This window comes from Podarcis raffonei, chromosome 11, assembly GCF_027172205.1.
Source record: "Podarcis raffonei isolate rPodRaf1 chromosome 11, rPodRaf1.pri, whole genome shotgun sequence".
Taxonomy (NCBI): Eukaryota; Metazoa; Chordata; class Lepidosauria; order Squamata; family Lacertidae; genus Podarcis; species Podarcis raffonei.
The window spans coordinates 37,042,573-37,068,057 of record NC_070612.1 but is presented as its reverse complement, the minus strand read 5'-3'; the positions used below and the strand labels follow the sequence as shown (position 1 = coordinate 37,068,057).

Genomic DNA, 25,485 nt, shown 5'->3' with positions numbered 1-25,485 from the left:
GACTAGTTGTTCATTGCTGACACTCTCATCGGCAGAGATAATTATGTGGTGATTAAAGGTAATCAAGATATAAGTCTTGGTTACCAAACTCTCTGAATGGAGGGGAACTGCACAAGTATGTGCAGGTTGTGTGTGTGCAGTTTGTTATACCACATCAGTTATAAAAGGATATAAAAATCGTCCTGCATTTTTCTTTCAATAAACCTAATCCTATTATAACAGTCCTAGTAATTTGCATGAATTCCCTTTAAAAAGAACTGGGACGGGAGTTTAGGGATGATTCCTGGAGAAGCATGGGGTGGTGAGGAGGGGCTCCAACAGAAAACTACTTGTTGTAGCTGTTGATTAATCAAATCACACTGTTAAGTCTTGTCTCAACTTATTACTCGTAGAGGATACCATTTATACTTAATATTTCTTCAATAAAAGCCATGTTACTGACTTACAAAGAAGATAGCCAGTGCAAAAACAGAGTAAAACAACACTTAAATAAAAGCAATGTGGTGTCTGCGAGGCTCATTTTATAAAAAGTAGCTTTCAGTGAAATAACAGTCACCCAGTACACGTGATAAAGCTTACAAATCCTAAAAGCTACTGAATAGTTTGCAGAGACAGAAAAGGAACACACACTAAAAGCAATTGATTAATCTGTGTACAGAGAAAACTAGCCAGTTTAAAGTGCACAGGTCGCAAGTTAGAACCGTTAAGAAAGTAAACAATTAACAACATAACTTGCTGAGCAGTCAAAATAAACAGACCAAAACACAATGGGATATTTTCCTCCTTTGCATCAATGGAGATTTCTGCCACATGGAAAGCAATTGAAAAGAATATCCAGATTTCTGACAGATGAAATATGCATGTTTAGTTCTTTTAAGTAATCCCACTGACATGCAGGCCGAGACCTAACCTAGATGTATATTTTGGATACCGGTGAAGTGTGAATCCTGAATTTCATCTAGTAAGAAATAGAAAAGGGGTAGTAATCAATTGTTGGGGATAATTGGGCTTTGACAGAGACAGGAGCCACTGCAGATATTCAGTATTGGACCCTCAGAGAAAGTAATTTATATATGTAATTTGGGATTCAGTCTGGTACTACTTTTCACCCCTGACCCCGCCTCATATCAGGCTTTGAAATTAGTGTGAGAACATTTTAAGCAGTGATTTCTCTTGCAACATCGATGGCATTTGTTTCTGACAGTTAACACGCAGCAGCAGCTTCTGCATTCTGGACCAACTTAAGTTTCCAAACTATCTTCATGGGCAGCCCATGGATTGTAGTGCATCAAGAGGTGATGAGGGCATGCATAACTGTGGCAAGACCTTGTCTCTGTGGGACAGATTACCTGCATAATTCAGGAGTACCCACTGTTGCTTAGACACAGACCACTTAGTCCAAAATTGGAGTTATGAGTATGATGTGAGGACCTTTAAAAGTAGCATCCTCACTACTGCCTCTTTCGTACTACCGGGAACAGTTTCTCCCAGAGAAGTATTGGTTAGATACAACAGGGATGGGGAATCTCGGGTCCAACGGCTGAATGTGGGTCCCTTGGTCTCTACCCAGCAGTCAGAACTCTACCCAGCCACACACCCTCTCCCTAGACTGTAGTCCCCACCAACCCTGATCTGTACCTTTTCCAGGTACATTTACTGTTTTAATGAACAACCTGGCAGAATGAAAGCTCCTTTTGATTTTAGTCCTTCGAAAGAGGGAGTTTGAACGAAGTATAGGCGTAGTAGGATTTATAAATGCTTTCTCTACATTGCTGGAAAGGTAATTTAGCAAACAGATTTTATCCAATACAATTTAGAAGTGCCAAAGGGAACCTAGAGTATGGCATGAAAATATTACGCACTACAGCTACACATACTGTAATATTAGAAGCGTAATGTAAAATTTGCAGCTATTGGCAACAATCCAGTACTAAGCAGGACTGCAAAAAACACCTAACTCAATGGCTATGTACATATTACCAGCTAAAAATGCTGCTACATCATTTGTTTTCTCAATTCGGAGTGAAGTTGGTTTAGAAGGAAAAGCATCAAAACACAGTATTTTATTAAAAACAACAGAATATATACAGGGCAGATATAGACTGTGGCTGACATGTGAACATCGCTTCCCAAACCAGCGGTGGGAGCACCCTTGATGCAATGTAAACAGAAATGTGTGCACATCCTGTTTGTCCCCCATGTCTTCAGCAAATGGATTCCAGGAATGGTGTAATAACAGTTTATTTCACCAGCCATGTGAGGAGGGCACTGCCTGGCTAATATGTCCTAGCAAGAATTGGAACGAAATATATAATTAGTGCCTTTCCACCTGATCTTTTTTTGTCAGTGCAGAAAAAATATATGCAGTTATGTGCAATAACAGTACAAACATATAAACCTCTAAGTTCTATTAAGCTAAATATAACCAACTTTCCTGAGTAGATATGCATAAGTCTGCATTCTCAGTATCTCAAAGCATACAATTGATAAACAGAAAAATAAATTGTAATATTAATATACCCACGGCAGAGTAGGTCACTAAATTTTCTTAAAGTAAAACTCACACACATTCCATCCAACATTCACTGTACTCTGTTTTAAAAGTCAAGGGAGGGAACTTTGGAACTTTTCATTCATTCTGAAACAGAATTATAAGAATGTTAGGTACTGTATAACCCAGAAACCAGAGCACTTTTTGCACCTTGCTTTTTGGACAGGATCAGTCAAAGGAAGCTATGAGTGTCTTTTGGAAAATAAGAGGAATTGTGACATACATACATAGGCAGCTATTTTGCTGTCAAAAATTCCAAAATAGCCTTGTAATTATCAACTAATAAAAATCTTAGTTATTCTTCAACTTTTTAACATTGCTTTTACTACTTTAACAATTAAAGGGAAAAGGTAAAGGGACGCCTGACCATTAGGTCCAGTGGTGACCAACTCTGGGGCTGCAGTGCTCATCTCACTCTATAGGCCGAGGGAGCTGGCGTACAGCTTCCGGGTCATGTGGCCAGAGTGACTAAGCCACTTCTGTTGAATCAGAGCACCGCACGGAAATGCCGTTTACCTTCCCGCCGGAGCGGTATCTATCTACTTGCACCTTGACGTGCTTTCGAACTCCTAGCAGGAGCAGGGACCAAGCAACGGGAGCTCACCCCGTCACGGGGATTTGAACCACCAACCTTTTGATTGGCAAGTCCTAGAATGCCCTATCTAGGACGCCAATCAGAAGGTTGGCGGTTCAAATTAATTTAGTTCCCTCTTAAAGTTCTCTCTTAAAAAGAATAATGACCCAGCAGTCTTCCTTTTAATGATAATGATAAAGTTTGCTTACATGCAGTTCACTGTATGGTCCTGAAGGAAGGCTTTATCTTGTAATTACAGATACAGAGAAAAGTGTGGGTTCATCCTCTGTGAGGGATGAGCCCATGTGCTGCTGGCGGAGAGCCAGCAGACAGCAAAAGGCAAAACAGAATAAGGCGGAAAAGGGAAGATGGCTGCATGACCAGCCCTTTTGTAGGGTCTGTTAGGGTCACACCACTCATTTCCTCTGTTCCCCTGGTAAGGGAATTTCAATGGGAGGAGCACGTTTTGGAAGCTAAGCCTGCTGAAATTCATCTAGACAACTGTTAAAGGTACAGGAACCTTGTCCTCTTTCACATCTGACCACATCACTTTCCCTCTTTCCTAGACACATAATGCATACTTAAGGTGAAATCTGGAATTTTCATGTGATCTCGAATGCTCTACCGAATGCTCTAGGTCTTAATGCATCAAACTGTCCGTCCCCCCCGAGTACCGTAATTTGACTATTTTTTTCTCTTCCTCCTTGTATTGACTTATTTTTCAGGACGGCAATCGCACTGTGCAGGAGCCTAGGTCTGTTGTGGCGAGAGTGTTCTCTTCCGCTCATGCAGTAATGATTAGGCATGGGCTAGCTCATCTCTCCCGCTCTTCAAAATCAATTGCTAAATCCGTGCAGCCACATGTTATTCAAAAATTGGCAGAGCTGCATAGGGTATCACATGGTCTCTTTCAGAAACTGAATGCTCCCAAACAACCTCTTTATAAATTGAAGGTAGGCAATGAGTGTGACTGCTCCATCTCATATTTTCTTTTTTTAAAAAAAAAATATTTTATTAGGAATTTCAACATAACCATCTCATATTTTCTAAGTGAGTTCTAAGTGAGTGTGTGAGGGATTTTCCCCAAGTCCCCCCCCCCAATAATTTGTCTGGGGCAGCAGTGATAGTGTGTGGGCGCACAGAGAGTTAGCAAACCACATCAGGAGCTCTGCATGGAAATATTTAGGAACTGTCTAGCATGTGAATATTAGCTTGTTATCCATGTTGAGCTTTATGTCCCATTGATTTAAATAAGGAAGATATAAGCAAGGTCTTAACTCTCCCGTTCAAACCAAAGGAACTTAAAAGTGCTAAACTTTGAAAGGATCATGTATACCAAACTGCAATATGGCAGAAGAATGAATCCCTTGACTTTGAATCCCAGCTTGGTGTAGTGGTTAAGAGCGGTGGACTCGTAATCTGGTGAACTGGGTTCGCTTCCCCGCTCCTCCACATGCAGCTGCTGGGTGACCTTGGGCTAGTCATATTTCTCTGAAGTCTCTTAGCCTCACTCACCTCACAGAGTGTTTGTTGTGGGGGATGAAGGGAAAGGAGATTGTTAGCCGCTTTGAGACTCCTTAAGGGGAGTGAAAGGCAGGATATCAAGTCCAAACTCTTCTTCTTCTCTACAGGAAAAATCCATGTTCCTTTATGATGTCCTTTCCTATCCAACGAAGACTGCCCTCACTGGTATAATGTGCATTTCTTATGCAGCACTAATTTATTTGATAGGTTCGTAAATACTGTTCTTTCTGATCCTTCTTGTTTTGTGCTTCCCCTTCCCTTCAGCAAAGAATTGAAGCCATGCATTATTCTTCCATTACTGTGCACCCTTTTAGTGCACATTGCCAATGCCCAGCTGTAGCTGGCATGCTGGCTGTGACCTTTCCTCGACCAACATTGCCTACCTACAGTAGCATATATATGGGTAACCTGTAATTTAGGCTGCTGCTATTGCACTCTGCAAAGGGCAGCTATTCAAGACAGTCCAGAAACAGCCACTGGCACTAAAGCAGAATCAAGTGTCACTCATCCTTAAACCTCAAGAGGATGATCATCCAACTGTCAATATGCCAGCATTTATTAAAAGTGTTCATGAGAACAAGTGGCTGTAGGAAGCTTCTGCAGCCAATCAGAAGCCGCGTCGGACGTTCGGGTTCCAAAGAACGTTCGCAAACTGGAACACTCACTCCCAGGTTTGCGTTGTTCGGGTGCCAAAACATTCGACTCGCAAGGTGTTCACGAACCAAGGTACGACTGTATTGATACAAGTAATGCATCCTAACCAAGTACGGCTATACTGCAAAACTGTATCTCTTAAAGTTAGGCAGAAATTGCAGAGGATTCCAAACCTTTCCGTTTCTTTATGCTAAAAAATGTACCTCTTATGTGTATACAGGCAGACTCCATTAATAATACACTGGAGAGAATAATAAGCATAAAAGAAAGAAAAAAGAGCTCCAGGGAAAGCAGCAGCGATAGTCTCAATGCAGATGAATCTCGAAGAATGAAGGAAACAGCAAACTCTGCAACTGCCTCCACAAGCGGCGGAAGCATCCGAACACTTTTGGCAATACATAAACGAAAACAAAGAATAATGCTCCCTTGTACCCTTGTAAAGGCACCTCGACCATTAGGTCCACTTGTGGCCAACTCTGAGGCTGCAGGGCTCATCTCACTCTACAGGCCGAGGGAGCTGGCGTACAGCTTCCGGGTCATGGGGCCAGCATGACTAAGCCACTTCTGGCGAACCAGAATAGCGCACGGAAACACCGTTTCCATTCCCGCCGGAGCGGTACCTATTTATTTACTTGTACATTGACGTGCTTTCGAACTGCTGGGTTAGCAGGAGCAGGGACCGTGCCACGGGAGCTCACCCTGTTGTGGGGATTCAAACTGCCAACCTTCTGATCGGCGTCCTAGATTGGGCATTCTAGGACTTGCCAATCAAAAGGTTGGCGGTTCAAATCCCCATGACAGGGTGAGCTCCCGTTGCTTGGTCCCTGCTCCTGCTAGGAGTTCGAAAGCACGTCAACATGCAAGTAGATAAATAGATACCGCTCTGGCGGGAAGGTAAACGGCATTTCCGTGCGGTGCTCTGATTCACCAGAAGTGGCTTAGTCACTCTGGCCACATGACCCGGAAGCTGTACGCCAGCTCCCTTGGCCTATAGAGTGAGATGAGCACTGCAGCCCCAGAGTCGGTCACCACTGGACCTAATGGTCAGGCGTCCCTTTACCTTTTCCCTTTAATTGTTAAAGTAGTAAAAGCAATGTTAAAAAGTTGAAGAATAACTATGATTTTTATTAGTTGATAATTACAAGGCTATTTTGGAATTTTTGACAGCAAAATAGCTGCCTACGTATGTATGTCACAATTCCGATTATTTTCCTAAAGACACTCATAGCTTCCTTTGACTGATCCTGTCCACAAGGCATTTAGTTTCACAGTATTTTGTCTTTTAACTCGCTCTTCCAGTATGTATGCATTACTGTACAGAGCTTTCCTATGGGCTTGGTTTAAAAACAAAGTTCAATCGTACACTAGAAAATGGTTTCAGAACCCTGAACTCCAGAGAACCGTCATCAAATTAAGGGTAGTGCAGGAATTTGGTTGTTTTCTTTTCCTTCTCAGTTGTCCTTGTCAGTCAGCTAGTCACATACTGTATAGGAAGGGCAGATTACTCCCAGCAGCTCCACCTACACAGCAGTGAGTGCCAGGCTTATCCAAAACTACTGTGTAAATGGGGCTTTGTTGCTCACAAACTCTTTCCTGTGCACAGTTTCTCGCTACTGGAAGAAAAGGGCTCTGTTTGCAGCTAGGAGAAAAGGGTAGATTTCTTTACTTAGCAAAAACCCCAGACCTTATGAAGTGTTACAGATATGTGTGGTTTCTTCTGCTGCTGCTGTTTATCCTTTGTGGTGGCATAACTTTTGAAAGCTTTTACAGCATCTCTGCATCAGTTCCAGCACCTACCAGGGATTTGCAGTGTTTGTGCGAGGTTGGCAAACAGAGTAGGATGGGTTTTTTAATACTACATCAGCAACATAGAAGGGTGCCACATGGTATTGCTTTACACTTAGATAGGCCATCATCCAGGGGTACCAACTTGAATAAAATATTGTGGAGGCTCAGGTAAGCCCCTCCCTGCATAATCAATCACATGATGTGGTGCATGCATACCATTTGAATGGCAATGCCCATCAACATTGGGGGTGGGCGGTCCTCTCAAATATTTTATGGGAGGCGGCGAAGGGACCTTTGCCAGAGTCATCAGTTGCCAGAGTTTCCAAGGACCAGGAGAAAGCAATCTGAAGACCTGTCAACCACTTGTTGGCAAGGGAGAAAATGCATTATGTGGCACATAAGAAACTACAATATGTTCCCTGACTTGCTTTTAGCCTTGCCTTCTGCATTTTCAGCAAAAGTTTCATAAGTATTTCAATAGACCTTTGTGATGCATGCATATCATCTAGAAACAAAACTGACAAACTAAGAGTTAAATACTTGCATTCCTCAGAGCATGGCTGTACCTAGCTAATATGCCTAACTGAGTAATTGCACATCTATCAAGACAAGAATAAGCATGAAAAAATCCCAGTGTGTCAAATCCTTGAGCATCGTATCGTGAAAGTGAAGCCATTATCAGAGAAGGATTATGTGTCTCTGTGTTAAAGGTGAGTGATAGACTTCTCTAAGTCATGGTCCTCCATCCTCTGGCAAGCAATTTCACCCTTTTCTGGAGTACATTCCACCAATTTGGACCACCCTGGTGTTTATCACTGCATTAGCTTACTGTATCTCACTCACTCACACACCCACACCACACCCCTACCCTCTCTCCCTACAGCCACATAGAGGCATACCTAGTATTCTGCCACAACACACACCAATTGCACTCTTCTCCTTGCCTGTCAAGAGAGGCATGGCAAACTACCAAGGAGTTCAGCTTTTCCAGGATATACCTTCAGCACAGTCAGTTTGGCCCCAAAGCAGCCTGTCACTTCCAGATGATACATGGCTGAACTGGCCTCTAGCCAAGTTGCATTAGGCAGAATCTGGGCTCCCTCCTGCCGCCCTCCTGCCTCACTTACGGGCAGATCGATGCACTGCTAAATAACTGCACAGCTGGAACAGCCTTCGGGAATTCTTGCAGGAACCAATATGAACTTTGGCGATCATTTTGAGAAGGATTGGATTAAGCGCGAGAAAAAGAATCAAAGACACCCAACAATAACAAATCATATTAGCATACAAGCACAACATCTCCAATTATATTGATAACATTGGTACATCATAATACTTTTAAAACATCATTTTATATTCTGGAAGCGAGAGACACTTCTGAAGGCTGGATCAATATAAATCTTCTAACATTTTGATTACTGGCAAAATTAATCTATTATAAGCACACTATACTATATTCTTCTCAAAGGCACAAATGCTTCTCTGATCAACTCCCTTTTTAGAGAGACTGGAGCTCAGTTTCATATCATCACTCAGAAGCTGAATGCTCTTTAGACAGCAAGGATAACATTCACATTTCTTGTTATTTTAAAGCCATTTACTAGGAAGCACAGAAGATGCTATTTTTTCTTAGGAGGCAGTATAATCCTATTGTGTATGTTAGCATAATGATCAGAATCTATATTGCCATCTGTATCTGAAAGAGTCACATAAACATTTCCGCTGTCCACAGTAACTCTATGAGTCCTCTGTTTTACTCCTTTCGACTGCCATTTGGGTTTTGGAGATGGCTCCCTGGGATTTATTGCTTGATACAATCCTTCACCTGTTGCCAGAGTTATTTTATAACTGTGCCAGGGACAAATAATGCAAGGCTGTCCATTGATGTCCTAAACACACAAGGGAAGGAGGGAAGAAGAGATGGGAAGGGAAAAATAATAAAATTATTATTATTATTACACTGAACATGCCCCACACAAAATCCTTCATACCACTATAATAGGAGTATTAGGTTCCTGTTTTTTTAAAAAAGCATATAAATGTAACAAGAGTGCAAACTCCTGGAAAGTCTCCCTTAAAGTTCACTGGAAAATAACTTTAGTACTGGTTCACTTTTGACGCCCCCCCCCCTTCTGAGATTGCGTGGCGAGTTCCCGTCCCCCCTCCCCCAGTGGAAATAAAGACACATGACACAATTATTTAAGGTTAATGGGCTAAATATGGCCACAACTTTATTGGTTACAGGTGATGGTTAACTACTGGTGGTTAACCCTTCCCAGACTTCAAGCAATCAGGCTGAAGCCGGATAGTCAGTTAGGACCAATGCCTAAGCCAACACCGCTTATTACCTGTAGCCAATAAACTTGTGGCCAATTTTAGCCCATTAAACTAAATATTTGTGTCATCTATCTTTATTTCCTCTGGGGGGAGGCGGGAACTTGCCACGCAATGGTGTAATAACAGTTTATTTCACCAGCCATGTGAGGAGGGCACTGCCTGGCTAATATGTCCTAGCAAGAATTGGAACGAAATATATAATTAGTGCCTTTCCACCTGATCTTTTTTTGTCAGTGCAGAAAAAATATATGCAGTTATGTGCAATAACAGTACAAACATATAAACATCTAAGTTCTATTAAGCTAAATATAACTAACTTTGCTGAGTAGATATGCATAAGTCTGCATTGTCAGCATCCCAAAGCATACAATTGATAAACAGAAAAATAAATTGTAATATTAATATACCCACGGCAGAGTAGGCCACTAAATTTTCTTAAAGTAAAACTCACACACATTCCAACCAACATTCACTGTACTCTGTTTTAAAAGTCAAGGGAGGGGACTTTGGAACTTTTCGTTCATTCTGAAACAGAATTCTAAGAATGTTAGGTGCTGTATAACCCAGAAAACAAAGCACTTTTTTCCACCTTGCTCTTCAGCTTTTATGCTAGTCTATCAAAGACAATAAACACAAGAAAACAATACAGTGGTACCTCGGGTTAAGTACTTAATTCGTTCCGGAGGTCCGTTCTTAACCTGAAACTGTACTTAACCTGAAGCACTACTTTAGCTAATGGGGCCTCCTGCTGCCACTGCGCCGCTGGAGCCCGATTTCTGTTCTTATCCTGAAGCAAAGTTCTTAACCTGAAGCACTATTTCTGGGTTAGCGGAGTGTGTAACCTGAAGCGTATGTAACCTGAAGCGTACATAACCCGAGGTACCACTGTACTTGTTAATGTGGTTTCTGTGATGTAAAAAGAAAGCCATTGGTTTTTACATTATGTTATTTTGGAATGATCATATTTGAAAGTCCTGGTTGTTGAGACTACAGTGATTTGGTGGGGGGCTATTTTCTTGTGTACACATGATGTCAGGAGTCAAGGAGGCACTGTGCTTAAGAGGCACATTGTGTTCTCATAAAGGTTTATTGCCTTGGAGGTGGAGATACACACATGTATGGCGTATTGTCATACATATATGGCATAAAACCAGATTAGGCTAAATTCAGGAGCTGTAGATAGACACCAGGGCATGCAGGATGTCTTTCAGGCCAATTGGCTGGATATGTGGACAGCTGGTCAACAAATTTGCTGGACAAGGTATGAGCTACTCTGTTTCTGAGTCTTGAATCCCTGAATGGAAATGAGTTCTCAAATCCTGGATTCTGGGAACACTGCCTTCTCTACACCTCTGTACTTGATTTTTTTTTTAAAAAAAAATACCTGTTCCTACCAGATAGGCCAGGGGTAGGGAACTTCATTCCTGGGGGCCAAATATGGCCCTCAATGCCTCTCTGGCCTGTGGAATTTCATGTCTGAACAATATTTCATGTCTGAACAATGCTTACACGATAAGTATAATTTTGAAGACAGGCGCTTTATTCTTTTTGACTACTGTTTTTCAATTCAGCCCAGATAATACAGAGACTCTTCTTGGAAATTATAGATGAGATTAGGGATGAATTCCCCAATTTACTGAGACTGACAAGCTCAAACCAGGTAATGTTTCTTAGCTAATACTAATACTCTTTCACTATTATTTGAAAGTTAAGTTTATTTATACAATAGTCTGTTAAAGACTGGGACGCGGGTGGTGCTGTGGGTAAAAGCCTCAGCGCCTAGGGCTTGCCCATCGAAAGGTCGGCGGTTCGAATCCCCGTGGCGGGGTGCGCTCCCGCTGCTCGGTCCCAGCGCCTGCCAACCTAGCAGTTCGAAAGCACCCCCGGGTGCAAGTAGATAAATAGGGACCGCTTACTGGCGGGAAGGTAAACGGCGTTTCTGTGTGCTGCGCTGGCTCGCCAGATGCAGCTTTGTCACGCTGGCCACGTGACCCGGAAGTGTCTTCGGACAGCGCTGGCCCCCGGCCTCTTGAGTGAGATGGGTGCACAACCCCAGAGTCTGTCAAGACTGGCCCGTACGGGCAGGGGTACCTTTACCTTTACCTTTACTGTTAAAGACTGCATTTGCTACAAACTCAGCAAAGTTTCAGCTTAATGTTTTACTTATACACAAAGTTAGAAAAATAATTAATATATTCAGGGGAGACAAGTTTTGGTATAGCATACCTCCAGAAAGCTGCTCCACACACCCACCCACCCACCCACCCACACGTATCATTTTTATCCAATGATGATAAAAACCATATTATTACTAAATCCCCAAAATAAGCATACCCGTGTGTGCATCTATTGAGTTTTGACTAATTTATCCAAGTAAGCAAGGTTAAACTGATGTTTCTAAAGCAGTCTAAAGTTCTACGGCATACAATGTTCTTTAGTAAAGAGCCCAAGGGTATTAGTTATGCTAATTTCCCCCCTACTGATGTTTCTGTGAATAATTATCTAAAATACATGTCAACTTGGTGCATTTGCTGGAATGTTGGACTAGGGGGGACCAGGGTTCAAATTCCCACTAAGCCATGAAGTCACTGGATGACAGCCCAGTCACTGTCTCTCAGCCTAACCTCCCCCACAGGGTTGAGGGGAGGGAGAGATCCATTTATGCCATCTTGAGCTCCTTGGATTAAAAGTGAGATATTAATATAATATAATAAATGAATGAATGCCAGGGTCAGATGTTTGCAGATCTCATCATATATTCATTGTCCCCAATGGCAAACAATTACTACATCAGCAATGGGGCCCAGTGTGGGAATGTTGAGGATAGTAGGAGAGAATATATTGATTAAATATTATCCTTCCTCACTCATGCTAGTGAGCTAGTAGCAGAGCACATTCCCTTGTACATTGCAAGAAACTAGTTGATGCATCAAACTGGCTTTCTCTGTTCTAGGCCTCCCCCCCCCCAGTACCGTAATTTGACTATTTTTTTCTCTCCCTCCTTGTATTGACTTATATTTCAGGACGGCAATCGCACCGTGCAAGAGTCTAGGTCTGTTGTGGCGAGAGTGTTCTCTTCCGCTCATGCGGTAATGATTAGGCATGGGCTAGGTCATCTCTCCCGCTCTTCAAAATCAATTGCAAAATTTGTGCAGCCACACCTCATTCAAAAATTGGCAGGGCTGCATAGGCTATCACATCGTCTCTTGCAGAAACTGAATGCTCCCAAACAACCTCTTTATAAATTGAAGGTAGGCAATGGGTGTGACTGCTCCATCTCATATTTTCTTTTCTTTTTTAAAAAAATATCTTTATTAGGAATTTCAACATAAACATCTCATATTTTCTAAGTGAGTTCTAAGTGAGTGTGTGAGGGATTTTCCTCAGCACCACAACAGAGGATGAGAAGGTAAAATTTCCTCCTCCATGCCATCTTGAGATTTTCATAATTATAAGCCTTATCAGCTGATGCTATTTGCTCTAAAAATGTTAGGTGCAAAGACCTTTTTTTAAAACATTCACATACACTTTGATCTTCCTTGTGCAGACAAGGATTCAGTATGAGATAAGATTCAGTATGGCAGCTTCCAATGTTCCAGTGATAGCATATTACAGCACAAACAAACAAAAAGGAATCTTGTGGCAGACTAATAGATATATTGTGGTACAGGCTTGTGGATTAGAGACTAGTGCTTTGTGCATATTTGCTAAAAACTAAGTCCCACTGAGTTCAAAAGTTTACTCCCATGTCAATATGGGACATGGGCTTGTAGCCTTATGTTATATTGAAATCAATGGGAACTATTTCCATGAAATATGTATAGGATTTACATAATGACCTGTCAATTTGTAAACCTGATCTTCCCCAATAATTTGTCTGGGGCAGCAGTGATAGTGTGTGGGCGCACAGAGAGTTAATAAACCACATCAGGAATCCTGCATGGAAATATTTAGGAACTGTCTAGCATGTGAACATTAGATTGTTATCCATGTTGAGCTTTATGTCCCATTGATTTAAATAAGGAAGATATAAGCAAGTTCTTAACTCTCCCATTCAAACCAAAGGAACTTAAAAGTGCTAAACTTTGAAAGGATCATGTATACCAAACTGCAATATGGCAGAAGAATGAATTCCTTGACTATGAATCCCAGCTTGGTGTAGTGGTTAAGAGCGGTGGACTCGTAATCTGGGGAACTGGGTTCGCTTCCCCGCTCCTCCACATGCAGCTGCTGGGTGACCTTGGGCTAGTCATATTTCTCTGAAGTCTCTCAGCCTCACTCACCTCACAGAGTGTTTGTTGTGGGGGATGAAGGGAAAGGAGATTGTTAGCCGCTTTGAGACTCCTTAAGGGGAGTGAAAGGCAGGATATCAAGTCCAAACTCTTCTTCTTCTCTACAGGAAAAATCCATGTTCCTTTATGATGTCCTTTCCTATCCAACGAAGACCGCCCTCACTGGTGTAATGAGCATTTCTTATGCAGCACTAATTTATCTGGTAGGTTCGTAAATACTGTTCTTTCTGATCCTTCTTGTTTCGTGCCTCCCCTTCCCTTCAGCAAAGAATTGAAGCCATGCATTATTCTTCCATTACTGTGCACCCTTTTAGTGCACATTGCCAATGCCCAGTTGTAGCTGGCTTGCTAGCTGTGACCTTTCCTCGACCAACATTGCCTACCTACAGTAGCATATATATGGGTAACCTGTAATTTAGGCTGTTGCTATTGCACTCTGCAAAGGGCAGCTATTCAAGACAGTCCAGAAACAGCCACTGGCACTAAAGCAGAATCAAGTGTCACTCATCCTTAAACCTCAAGAGGATGATCATCCAACTGTCAATATGCCAGCATTTATTAAAAGTGTTTATGAGAACAAGTGTTGACCACATGCAGCATTCCTTGATGGGATGGTTCAAGGGATAGGACAACACACACACATATACACACAGCATTTTAGACTGAAACCAGTCTGGAAATTTTCAAAGTGTGATCTGCTCACCTCATCCCCATCATGATTCTATCCTTTCCCTCAGGCATTTGATGTACAGCGGTACCTCGGAAGTCAAAAGGAATCCGTTCCGGAAGCCCCTTCGACTTCCAAAACGTTCGGAAACCAAGGCGTGGTTTCCGATTGGCTGTAAGAAGCTTCTGCAGCCAATCAGAAGCCGCTTCGGATGTTCGGGTTCCAAAGAACGTTCGCAAACTGGAACACTCACTCCCAGGTTTGCGTTGTTCAGGTGCCAAAACATTTGACTCGCAAGGTGTTCACGAACCAAGGTACGACTGTATTGATACAAGTAATGCATCCTAACCAAGTACGGCTCTACTGCAAAACTGTATCTCTTAAAGTTAGGCAGAAATGCTTTCCGTTTCCTTATGCTAAAAAATGTACCTCTTATGTGTATACAGGCAGTGTCCATTAATAAAGCACTGGGAAGAATTAAAAGCATAACTGAAACAAAAAAGAGCTCCAGGGAAAGCAGCAGCGATGGTCTTGATGCAGATGGATTTCCCAGAGTCAAGGAAAAGGCAAACGACTCTGCAACTTCCTCCACACACCAAGTATCTTCAGAGCTGACTATTAAGGAATCACTAAGCAGGGGAAGCATCCAAACACTACTTTTGGCAATAGATAAAGAAAATGAATAATAATGCTCCCTTGTACCCAAGAAAGGTAAAGGCACCCCTGACCCTCAGATGTCACTTTTGTTTCTTGGACGTGCCTTTTTAAATTCAGAACTATCGCTCTCTAAATAAAAAGGCAGTATCACTCTTTTTTTCAGTTGGCAGTGCTGAAGTGAGGATGGAGAGGCCTGTACAGTAGTACCTCGGGATAAGAACTTAATTCGTTCTGGAGGTCTGTTGTTAACCTGAAACTATTCTTAAACTGAAGCCCCACTTTAGCTAATGGGGCCTCCCTCTGCCACTGCGCTGCCGAAGCAGGATTTCTGTTCTCATCCTGAAGCAAAGTTCTTAACCCGAGGTACTATTTCCGGTTAGCGGAGTCTGTAACCTGAAGCGTTTGTAACATGAAGTGTATGTAACCCGAGGTACCACTATACACATGTTCCATGGGGCCCTCTTTTAAAAGACTCACCCTGTATATGCACAGTAGTCCTGCATTACTGTCCCATTATGTTAATAGCATTCTTATTTATCAGAAGGTTCTGAATGGGGAAGTACTGTATTTGCATACCTCTATATCTCCTTCATGTAAGGGACCTCCTGTATCTGTTAAAAGAACAGAATACAAAATTAGAGCAGAGGCTCAAACTAGCTAACGTTTAAAGTTGTTCCAGAAACACCATCTTCGGAAAAATTCTTACGGTAACAGCGGCAATCCAGAGCATAAAACCTTCCATCGTGATAGAAAACAACAACTTCTCTGTCATGGATGACCACTGTTGTCCTCCGTAGTTTTTTAATATCATCTTCTCTGCCAACACAAACTGGACTTCTGTCTTCCTTCTTTTTAGACGTTTCAACAGAGCTGTCCTCATTCATATTCTGAAAGGAAGAAAAAATGCACTATATTACTTAATATGACCGTCAGAAATAACCATGTCGAGGAAAGAAAATCACTACCATTATTGGCCCCCATTTATAGCTGAACAGTAGGCTGGTGCACAAAGAACTTTCACTGCAAACAAACAATATACAGTGGTACCTCAGTTTACGAACTTAATCCGTTCCGGAAGTCTGTTGTTAAACCAAAACTGTTCTTAAACCGAGGCGCGCTTTCCCTAGTGAGGCCTCCGGCTGCCAGTGCCCTTCCACTGTTCTTAGACCAAGGTAAAGTTTGCAAACTGGGACACTACTTCCGGTTTTGTGGAGTTCGTAAACCGAATAGTTCATAAACAGGGCTGTTCTTAAACCGAGGTACCACTGAATTATTTTACGTGGATCAAATGGTATCCTCCTGTTTCAAGCATGATATGGAACGGGTGAATAAAAATAAAACAGGAGTAGTACATCCTGTTCGGCATTTGAAAACCTTTCTGAAATTTACTGTAGACTACGTATTTTAAAAAGAGGGATTCATCCATTCATGTGTGTGGCGATCCATTCTGTGAACTGGACAATTTTCACCCTATCTTTTATCCACGTATGGTGGTGTGAAAATTTTAAAGATTATCTGATCTATGTGGCAAGCTGTTGAATGCAAATGGCTTATCCTGTAAGGACAGCGTCACAAGGATAAAGTCCTCATCTGATGGCCAGTATATTGAAACAAGTAGCCCTTGTTCATGGCACCAACATAGCAACAACTTTCCACAGCAATAGCAGAATGTTAATCAAAGTAAAGGGTGGAGGTTTGGTGTGCATGAAAATTGTTCTTTTCTGAAATGCTGTCCATTTTCATTCTGTGACCACAGGGTATTATTTGTTCAAAGGTATGCAAAAACCTTGATTTTACAACTTGTCACGAGTTCTTCTGAGGATGCAGTGGCAGCCAAAAACTAAGTTATAAAGCATATAGGACAACCTGAACAGGAGGAAAAAATTCACACAGTGGCGTAGCGTGGGTTGTCAGCACCCGGGGCAAGGCAATTAATTTGCGCCCCCTAACCCGTGGATTTTAGCACTCGAGTGCGAGCGCGCCCCCCCAGATGTTGCGGCCAGCCCCCCCTGCACCCCCCCCACGCTACTGGGGCTGGGGGTGAGCGAAGGAGCCAAGGACCCCCCCCCCAAAGGCTCAGCAGGAATTTATTAAATTTATTATTTGCGGAGCCCCCGCGGGCCGAGGCAGCCGAAGCCCCCTCCCCTCGGGCGCCTCCCCGCCCCCTCCTCTCCGTGGGCTGTAGGTGGAGCCCGCGCTCCGAGGCGCTCCAGATCCGGGCTTGGCAAGTGCCTCTCCTCCTCCCGGCCGGATCCAGGGGCTTCCAGCCGCACTCCGTCCTCGCCTGCCCCCCCCCCGCGGCTGAGACTTGCGCTGAGAGCCGGAGCCAGCAGCGCCCCCTTCTGCCGGGAGACCCTCGCCCGCCCGCCGGCTTTCTCTCGGAGAGTTTTGGGGAGCGCAGGGCGCGGCGAGGCCCCTCGGAGCTCTCCTCCCTCCCAGTCGGCAGAAGAAGCCGCCTGTGGCTGGACCGAGGGGATGGCGTCGGCGTCGGGGTGCGGAGGCTGCCCGTGCCCGACCAGGCGTCGGTGGCGGCGTCGGCGCTGCTGCAGCGGCTGCTCCTCCTGCGAGCAGTGAGTGGAGTGCAGCCGCAGCGGCGGCGGGGGGCGCGCGCTAGGGTGCAAGGGTGGCGGCGGCGGCGGGGAGCCCGGCGGAGGAAGGAACTTGTCCCTTCCCTCTGGACTCGCGCCCCCCCAGATGTTGCGCCTGGTGCGGCCGGCACCCCTGGCACCCCCCACGCTACGCCACTGTTCACATTCATTTTGCCATCAGTGACAGCTGTTAATTTTGTTGTATAATACACAGTTCTTGGGTTGTTTTTTAAAAAAACATATTGCACAAAAATGTGCTTTGAGAGCCAGAACAGATAAAGTGTTTAATGATTTTCTGAGTGCTTAAAGCTGCAATCTAAGAGACAGCAGAGTAAATTGCATAACTGTCAGATCTGCAGTCACTGTGTCTCGTCTTCGGTCTTAGCTTATAATACTTTACAGCCTACAAACCAACACTAAATGAGCCCCAGTCAGTTCAATGAGACTTCACTGCATTAGGCATGCATAGAATTGTAGAATAAGATAAAAGGAAATACTTAGCAGCACAAGATGAAAGAATACATATAATTACAGGCAATATCTTAAACTTTTGCAATGGAAGACGTACAAAATAGTACATATGAAAGAGAAAACAAGATACTTTCTGAATCTACTTTAATTATATTTCACAATCAGAAACACCTTTAAATGAAAAGTCAGAGGCACTGCATTTAAAAACTATTGTTAAGAATGGTACCTGTGTGGAAAGTGGCAGATTCACATTCCCAGGGAAATCTGAATGGTGATTCTCCAAGACAGTAGTGTGGCAAACGACACAGAAGTTGTATTGTCACAGAAATATAGAAGGAAGATTGTAAGAGGTGGGTGAAAGTTCTGAATCATCAGCTTCCAAAGGTCATATCCACCACGTATGCCTTTATACAGAGAAGTTCTTTACTGGGAAAAATGTTTTCGTAGAGCCTTCACACAGTGACGTGACTTGGGAGAAGATGCATCCTGCCAGAGCAGATAGGAAAGTTGAGAACCAGGCTGCACTGAATTGATAAGGATGTTTTAGATAATCACTTGTTCACCTTAAAAGTAACCCCTAACCTAAAGCAACTAGATCTTTTAGAGTACTGTAATCAAATGAAACTTTATTACGGTGCATGACCAAAGTCTGCAATTTTATCATGACAAGTTGTTTGCTGTTTACTGTCGTAACAACATGTATCTTCTGTACCATGAAAAATAAAAACATGGTTTTTAAAATAAAGACGTAGTGCTAAACCTGCCTCCTCCAGGAACACTGGATCGCAATGATGAAAATATTACTCATGTCTCAGGCTTAACAACAACAATTTATTATTACGGTTGGAGACCAGCTTGTGAAACACAAATGGGACTGCCATCCGAAATAAGAATAATTTATTTGTACCCCGCCCACCTGACTGGGTTTCCCCAGCCACTCGGGCTGCTACTGTTGCCCATGATCAAGGGTGAATTTCCACACCCCCCCCAAGTGCTTTATTTTTCTGATAAAACATCCTGTTTCCTAAATTCATTAGTAACAATGAATAGGTAAAGGTAAAGGGATCCCTGACCATTAGGTCCAGTCATGACCGACTCTGGGGTTGTGGTGCTCATCTCGCTTTATAGACCGGGGGAGCCGGCCTACAGCTTCCGGGTCATGTGGCCAGCATGACTAAGCCACTTCTGGCGAACCAGAGCAGCGCACGGAAACGCCGTTTACCTTCCCGCCGGAGCGGAACCTATTTATTTACTTGCACTGTGATGTGCTTTCAAACTGCTAGGTTGGCAGGAGCAGGGACCGAGCAACGAGAGCTCACCCCGTCGCAGGGATTCGAACCGCCGACCTTCTGATTGGCAAGTCCTTGGCTCTGTGGTTTAACCCACAGCACCACCCACGTCCCAAACAATGAATAGAGGCCAACTATAAATCCAATACTAGACAAGTGTGCCAGTCTTGTACAAGTCAAAGTGGTGTATAAACAGTACAACTGAACTTTGTTTGAGATCTCACTCTCAGACAAACATGCATATATAGGATCAGGCTCCAAAAGGCCTCCATTCATTCCAGTGAAACAATACTGCCCCAAGCAACATCAGAACCCCACACCTTTTGCAGACATAATCCCAGTGAGTTGAATGGGCTTCATGCTATCACAGAAGCTTTGAAATATTTAATCTATGCAGTTCCCAGCACACCGATACAATCCTTATTCAGCCACAAGCAAGTGGAATCTGATTGCTCATACAGGTGTGTAGCTCGTAGCAGCGTCTGTATAAATTGGCCATAAAAACTCTCAGTATGGAGACAGTGTAAAAGGATTTCAGCTGCAATGGGAGAAGGCCAGCTGTGGACACTCGCCGATGTCTATAGCAAATTCGATTAACTTGTGTTTCCCAGCTTTCATTCTTCCTGTGAGTCACCCTTCCTACTGCCAAGCAGACTCTTAGCTGGGAACACTCTGAGATTTGTGATGAACAAGGAAAGAACTGCCTGGAAGTAAACATACTGGCACAGCATCCATAGAAGCATTGTGTTCAGAATACAGAAATGTGAAGGGGGAGGGGAGAGAACCACCTAGTAGCAGTTGAAGTTGCCAACTCCACTGTGATGCAATGACAATCCTTACTGTATGTTAATAACTAGATCTTACCCCTCTCTGGGGCAACCACCTGAAAGAAAATGGGTTCTTCTCACTTGCACATCTTCTTTTATTTGTATGCACATTTTTTAAAGTTGTCCTCTGCCTAATATCTAACTTTAACTTAAAATAAGCCAGATGGCTTAGAAGTCAAAAGTCATGCAAGTGTGGTTTATTACATACTTATTAAAATGTAAAAAAAAAGAAAAACACCACATGTGGGATTTATATACAGTGGTACCTCGGGTTACATACGCTTCAGGTTACATATGCTTCAGGTTACAGTCTCCGCTAACCCAGAAATAGTGCTTCAGGTTAAGAACAGTTTCAGGTTAAGTACGGACCTCCGGAACGAATTAAGTACTTAACCCGAGGTACCACTGTAATGTGAAACACACAAGAATCTTTCCCATTTTATAAAGCTTTCGAGAAATCTATGGAATAAGATAGGAAGTGGGGAGGAGTATTAAGTTGCCACTGAAATCATATAAAGCTTAAAACATACATTGTGATAATCACAGAATTGTAGAATTGGGAGGTCATCTAGTTCAACCCCCTGCAATGCAGGAATATTTTGCCCAACGTGAAACTTGAACCCAAGACCCTGAGATTAGGAGTCAAATGCTCTACCAACTGAGCTATAATAATATAATGGGCACAATTATTTTCTTAAAAAATCAAGTCAAGTAACTTAGAAAAATATATCATGGCCATAATCCAGTCTCTCATTAGATCATCTTCACCCACTCCTATGTGTGCTGTTTTGGGGTGAGGAGCTGTCCTTCTAATCTAATCACTTCCCCTTCTTTCTGGCAGCTTTACTACAAGCAGACAGCTGTGGGCAGCTAACAGCATTCATGAAGTACAGCCTGGATGGGGCTCTATGATATCCTATGCGAGTCATACTCACAGTCATTTGTATCCTGTGTTACTCAGAGTAGACCACTGGAATTAATGGGCATTATGACAGAGGATTCACTGCCTCCTGCTTTTTTTTGCAGTACATTTTTACAGTAATTGGCTAGAGTGGTTATATAGCTATAACTGAGCCACAACTTTGCTGTACTGTAAATTATAAGTGTCTAACAGTAGCAGCTCATAATTAGAGAATGTCCATTTTTTGAAACATGAGCAGAGAAACCTGAGACCCTTATCGATTTAGTTTAGCTCCTCGCGGCAAATGTAAATATAAAATTTCACCCATGCTACACAGCACTCTTACCAATCAAACTGCAGAAATCTACCAGGTTAAATGCACTGTTTAAAATATCCCTGCTTCTTTGAATAGGTATCACTTTGCAAAGAATATCACGACTGCAAGATGTAGCGCGTGTGTAAAACGGGAGTTACACAAATATATTATTTGAAAGGCGTGCGGCGGATCCACACGCCACGGAGTGATTTATTTCCATTTATATTTCCATTTACAGCTTCGGAGCCAGGCATTCTCCTCCCTCCGTACCCAATTTGGCTGCAAAGCTCAGCAAAACGTCGGCAATTAAAAACAACATAACACTGATAGCAACAACCGCTAGGCGGCGATCGACACAAAAAGTCTTCAAGCAGCGTAGCTTTGTCTAGTATGCAACACGCATGTGCAGGAGCTTTATCTCCAAGCTCAGACTGCAATACCCAGCAGCCACCGCGCTCCGAGACTACAACTCCCGAAGGTCCTTACGCTGTCACCCCTCCCCCCGCCTCCCTTCCTCTCGCGCGTGTTATGTGGGCTTAAGAGGGAGGGGGAAGGGAAGTGGCTTCTTGACGTCTACAAACCTGCTTAATGTTGCCTAACGCTGCAGTAGCAACCGGAGGGCGAGACCCACGAGTTGAGGCGCCACCGCAAATCGCTGAGGAACCGTTTTTGCTTCTCCGCGGCGTCGCGCCATTAAAACGCGAAGGGAGAAACGCTATTGGACGGCAGGGTGTCACGTGGTAGCGGCTGCTGCGCCTTTCATAGATCTAGAGTGCAGCTCTAAATTCACGCTGGAGGAGAGAGCAGTCCATTCCCACTAAGCGGAACGTACTTCTGAGTTAATATGCGAAGGGCTGCGCTGTTAGGAAAGCCAGGAAAGCGTTGGGGGAAAATACTAAAGAGACACCATATGGTAATGCAATCATTAGGCCACCTGTACGTACACACACACACACACACACACACACACACACACACACAGAGTGCAATGAGGTCCTAAGCAAACTTGAGAAGTACTCCAGAACTCTTCATCGTACTCTGTGCCAGATTTACGTATAAGCTAAACAAGCTATAGCTTAGGGCCCCACTCCCTTGGGGGGCCCCAAAAAATGTAAAGGGGGGGGGACTGGATGTACATTTCTGAAATCTAAGATAAAATAAAATAAAATTACATAAATTACCATATAGCATATATACAACAACAATCTTTATTACGGTCCAGAGGCCCAACATTATTACAAAGCAATACACAATTCATACAGCCTACCTCCAGGTTAAACAAGCATTTTGTTCAGACAAAACCATGACAATTTGTTGTTGACAAAGGAGAGCTGGACATATAAAGGGCCCCATTACCTTCAGCAGCTAAGGCCTCATCAAACCTAAATCCAGCCCTGATCACACTTGAGGAGCAGCACAAAGGATGGAGGGCATAGACATAGCCAGGGACAGGGAACAACAGCTCCCCCAAACAAACAAACAAACAAACAAGTAGAAATAATTAGAATGAAATTGAAATGCTCACTGAGGTCACTTGGATGATGCTGTGGTGCATTCTAGCAACGCAATTGGCAACCCGACTGAGGGACAGCGCTAGACAGAGGATGATGACAGGTGAGTATGCTGCCCCCCCCACCATATATCCTGGCTACGCCCATGGGTGGAGGAGTGGGTAGAGGAAGGGTTCATCCCCTCCTCTGCAATCATGTGGTGGTTGGGGCCAGAGGCAAAAGTGGGCAGAGCAACAGAGGTAACTTTAACTTTGTACAGTTGTCTACACTGCGGCCACATAAAAGCCAGATGTTTCTACACACCTGCACATATCTCTCCATCCAGGCAAGCAAGAGGCATTGTCACAATTTAAGAAGACGTTTCAGACATGCCCAAAGCACTAGACAAGGGTACAGAGCACAGCTGGTGGGGATGGATGTGACCTGAGGACATGAGTTGTTGCCTGGGGAGGGTCCATAGGACGGGCAGAGAAGTCTGAAGGACTGCGTTCAACATCTGGGCCACTGGTTCCACAGCACTATAGTAGCCATTATGGCTAGAAGCCATTGAGTTCAGATGGAATCAGACTTTTGCCTTACAATCCAAACGCACTGATTACAAGTCGGCTTCACTGATTTCAGGCTCAACCTATATCAATGTTTTGAGGGTCAAAAATGAAATAGTAATATAAAAAAGTCACAAAAAAGAACAGAAAAAAGTAGCAAATTTTAAATAACACAAGCAGCATTTCTCTTGTTGTTTAAACAACAAGGAGTATTTCTAAATCTTCATTTTTGGATTATTTTCTTTATTTGAAGATTAAAACCTTGGATGCTTTTCTACCATTTCTGATTCATTTCTGATGGGGGCGTACTTATAAAGAAGTACCATCTGGTAGAAATCATATTAGAAATGCCTTGGTGTAGGAGAAAGATTCATCCTTTGCAATAAAAATACAAGTACATTCATGCAGTACTAAGCTGTGGCCAACCTTTCTGGGGCAATTCTTTATAATGAAAAGATGCAGAAAAAAATTATTGTAAATCATAGCACAATAACAAACATGCCTTCCAACAGGATTCAACTTTCCAAACTACCAAGGCAAAGAATCGCTTTCGGTTGAACAGGATTTGTAAACAAGTTTAGCTGTGTATGTGTGTATGGGTTGTTTTAATTAATAAAAAAATACCACATAACACAATGACATTCAATCAGCCTCTCTGTGTCCCCCTCTCCCAAGTGATTGAGCTACTCTCCCCAAGGACCTCTGTAAAGTCACCTGATCATTTAGGCTTCTTGTTGTTGTTCTTTAGGAATTTTTTTTAAAATTCAGGGGGAAGGTAACTGTGTTTGGCTACACAAGAAAAAACACATTTATATCCCATCTTTCTTTCACCATGGAACTTAAGCCAGAAAACATAGGCAGTCTTGCATCCAGGACTGAGCAGACTCAGACCTGCTTAGTTTGAGCAAGGTGGTAGCACCTTAAAAAACATATTTCCTGTTTGGTGAAGAGGGCTCTAGTTTACAAATATCTATGCCCCAATACACTTGTCAGCTGTTAATGTGCCACAAATGGAGAAGACCTTTTGCTGGTCTGATTTCCCCTTTCTACCAAGTTGGGCCCCTTCATGGATCACTGCCTTGCCGTGGCGAAGGGGCTTGAATAACTCAGAGAAGCTATGAACTATGCCGTGCCGGGCACCCAAGATGGACAGGTCATGATTTTCACTGTGTCGACCACAGCAAACTATGGCAAGTTCTTAAAGAAATGGGAGTGCCTGATTACCTCATCTGTCTCCTGAGAAATCTCTATGTGGGACAAGAAGCTACAGTTAGAACTGGATATGGAACAACTGATTGGGTCAAAACTGGGAAAGGAGTACGACAAGGCTGTAAATTGTCTCCCTGCTTATTTAACTTATATGCAAAATTCATCATGTGAAAGGCTGGGCTCGATGAATCCCTAGCCAGAATTAAGATTGCTGGAAGAAATATCAACAACCTCAGATATGCAGATGACACAACCTTGATGGCAGAAAGTGAGGAGGAATTAAAGAACCTTTTAATGAGGGTGAAAGAGGAGAGCGCAAAATATGGTTTGAAGCTCAACATCAAAAAAACTAAGATCATGGCCACTAGTCCCATCATCTCCTGGCAAATAGAAGGGGAAGAAATGGAGGCAGTGAGAGATTTTACTTTCTTGGGCTCCATGATCACTGCAGATGGTGACAGCAGCCACGAAATTAAAAGACGCTTGCTTCTTGGGAGAAAAGCAATGACAAACCTAGACAGCATCTTAAAAAGCAGAGACATCACCTTGCCAACAAAGGTCCGTATAGTTAAAGCTATGGTTTTCCCAGTAGTGATGTATGGAAGTGAGAGCTGGACCATAAAGAAGGCTGATCGCCAAAGAATTGATGCTTTTGTATTATGGTGCTGGAGGAGACTCTTGAGAGTCCCATGGACTGCAAGAAGATCAAACCTATCCATTCCTAAGAAAATCAGCCCTGAATGCTCACTGGAAGGACAGATCCTGAAGCTGAGTTTCCAGTACT

At 43.2% G+C, this 25,485-nt stretch overlaps 2 protein-coding genes across 4 annotated transcripts; one reads left to right on the top strand and one right to left on the bottom strand.

Annotated features, from left to right (window-relative positions):
• Positions 1-8,350: 8,350 nt before the first annotated feature.
• RFESD (Rieske Fe-S domain containing) lies at positions 8,351-22,302 on the bottom strand. 3 transcript variants are annotated; one of them, XM_053409032.1, is made up of 5 exons: positions 22,014-22,294; positions 18,330-18,589; positions 15,751-15,931; positions 15,621-15,655; positions 8,351-8,980 (listed from the first exon to the last, which is right to left on the bottom strand). In XM_053409032.1, exons 3-5 carry the CDS (start codon positions 15,926-15,928, stop codon positions 8,711-8,713), a joined length of 483 nt encoding a protein of 160 aa, XP_053265007.1. In that variant the 5' UTR covers positions 15,929-15,931; positions 18,330-18,589; positions 22,014-22,294; the 3' UTR covers positions 8,351-8,710. The 3 variants fall into 3 exon arrangements, with proteins under 3 accessions (XP_053265007.1, XP_053265008.1, XP_053265009.1); XM_053409033.1 differs by having other exon boundaries at positions 22,018-22,294; XM_053409034.1 differs by lacking the exon at positions 18,330-18,589 and having other exon boundaries at positions 22,018-22,302.
• Positions 10,105-15,114, top strand: SPATA9 (spermatogenesis associated 9). The gene is made up of 5 exons (XM_053409031.1): positions 10,105-10,689; positions 11,000-11,088; positions 12,452-12,679; positions 13,828-13,923; positions 14,834-15,114. Exons 1-5 carry the CDS (start codon positions 10,629-10,631, stop codon positions 15,071-15,073), a joined length of 714 nt encoding a protein of 237 aa, XP_053265006.1. The 5' UTR covers positions 10,105-10,628; the 3' UTR covers positions 15,074-15,114.
• Positions 22,303-25,485: the final 3,183 nt, after the last annotated feature.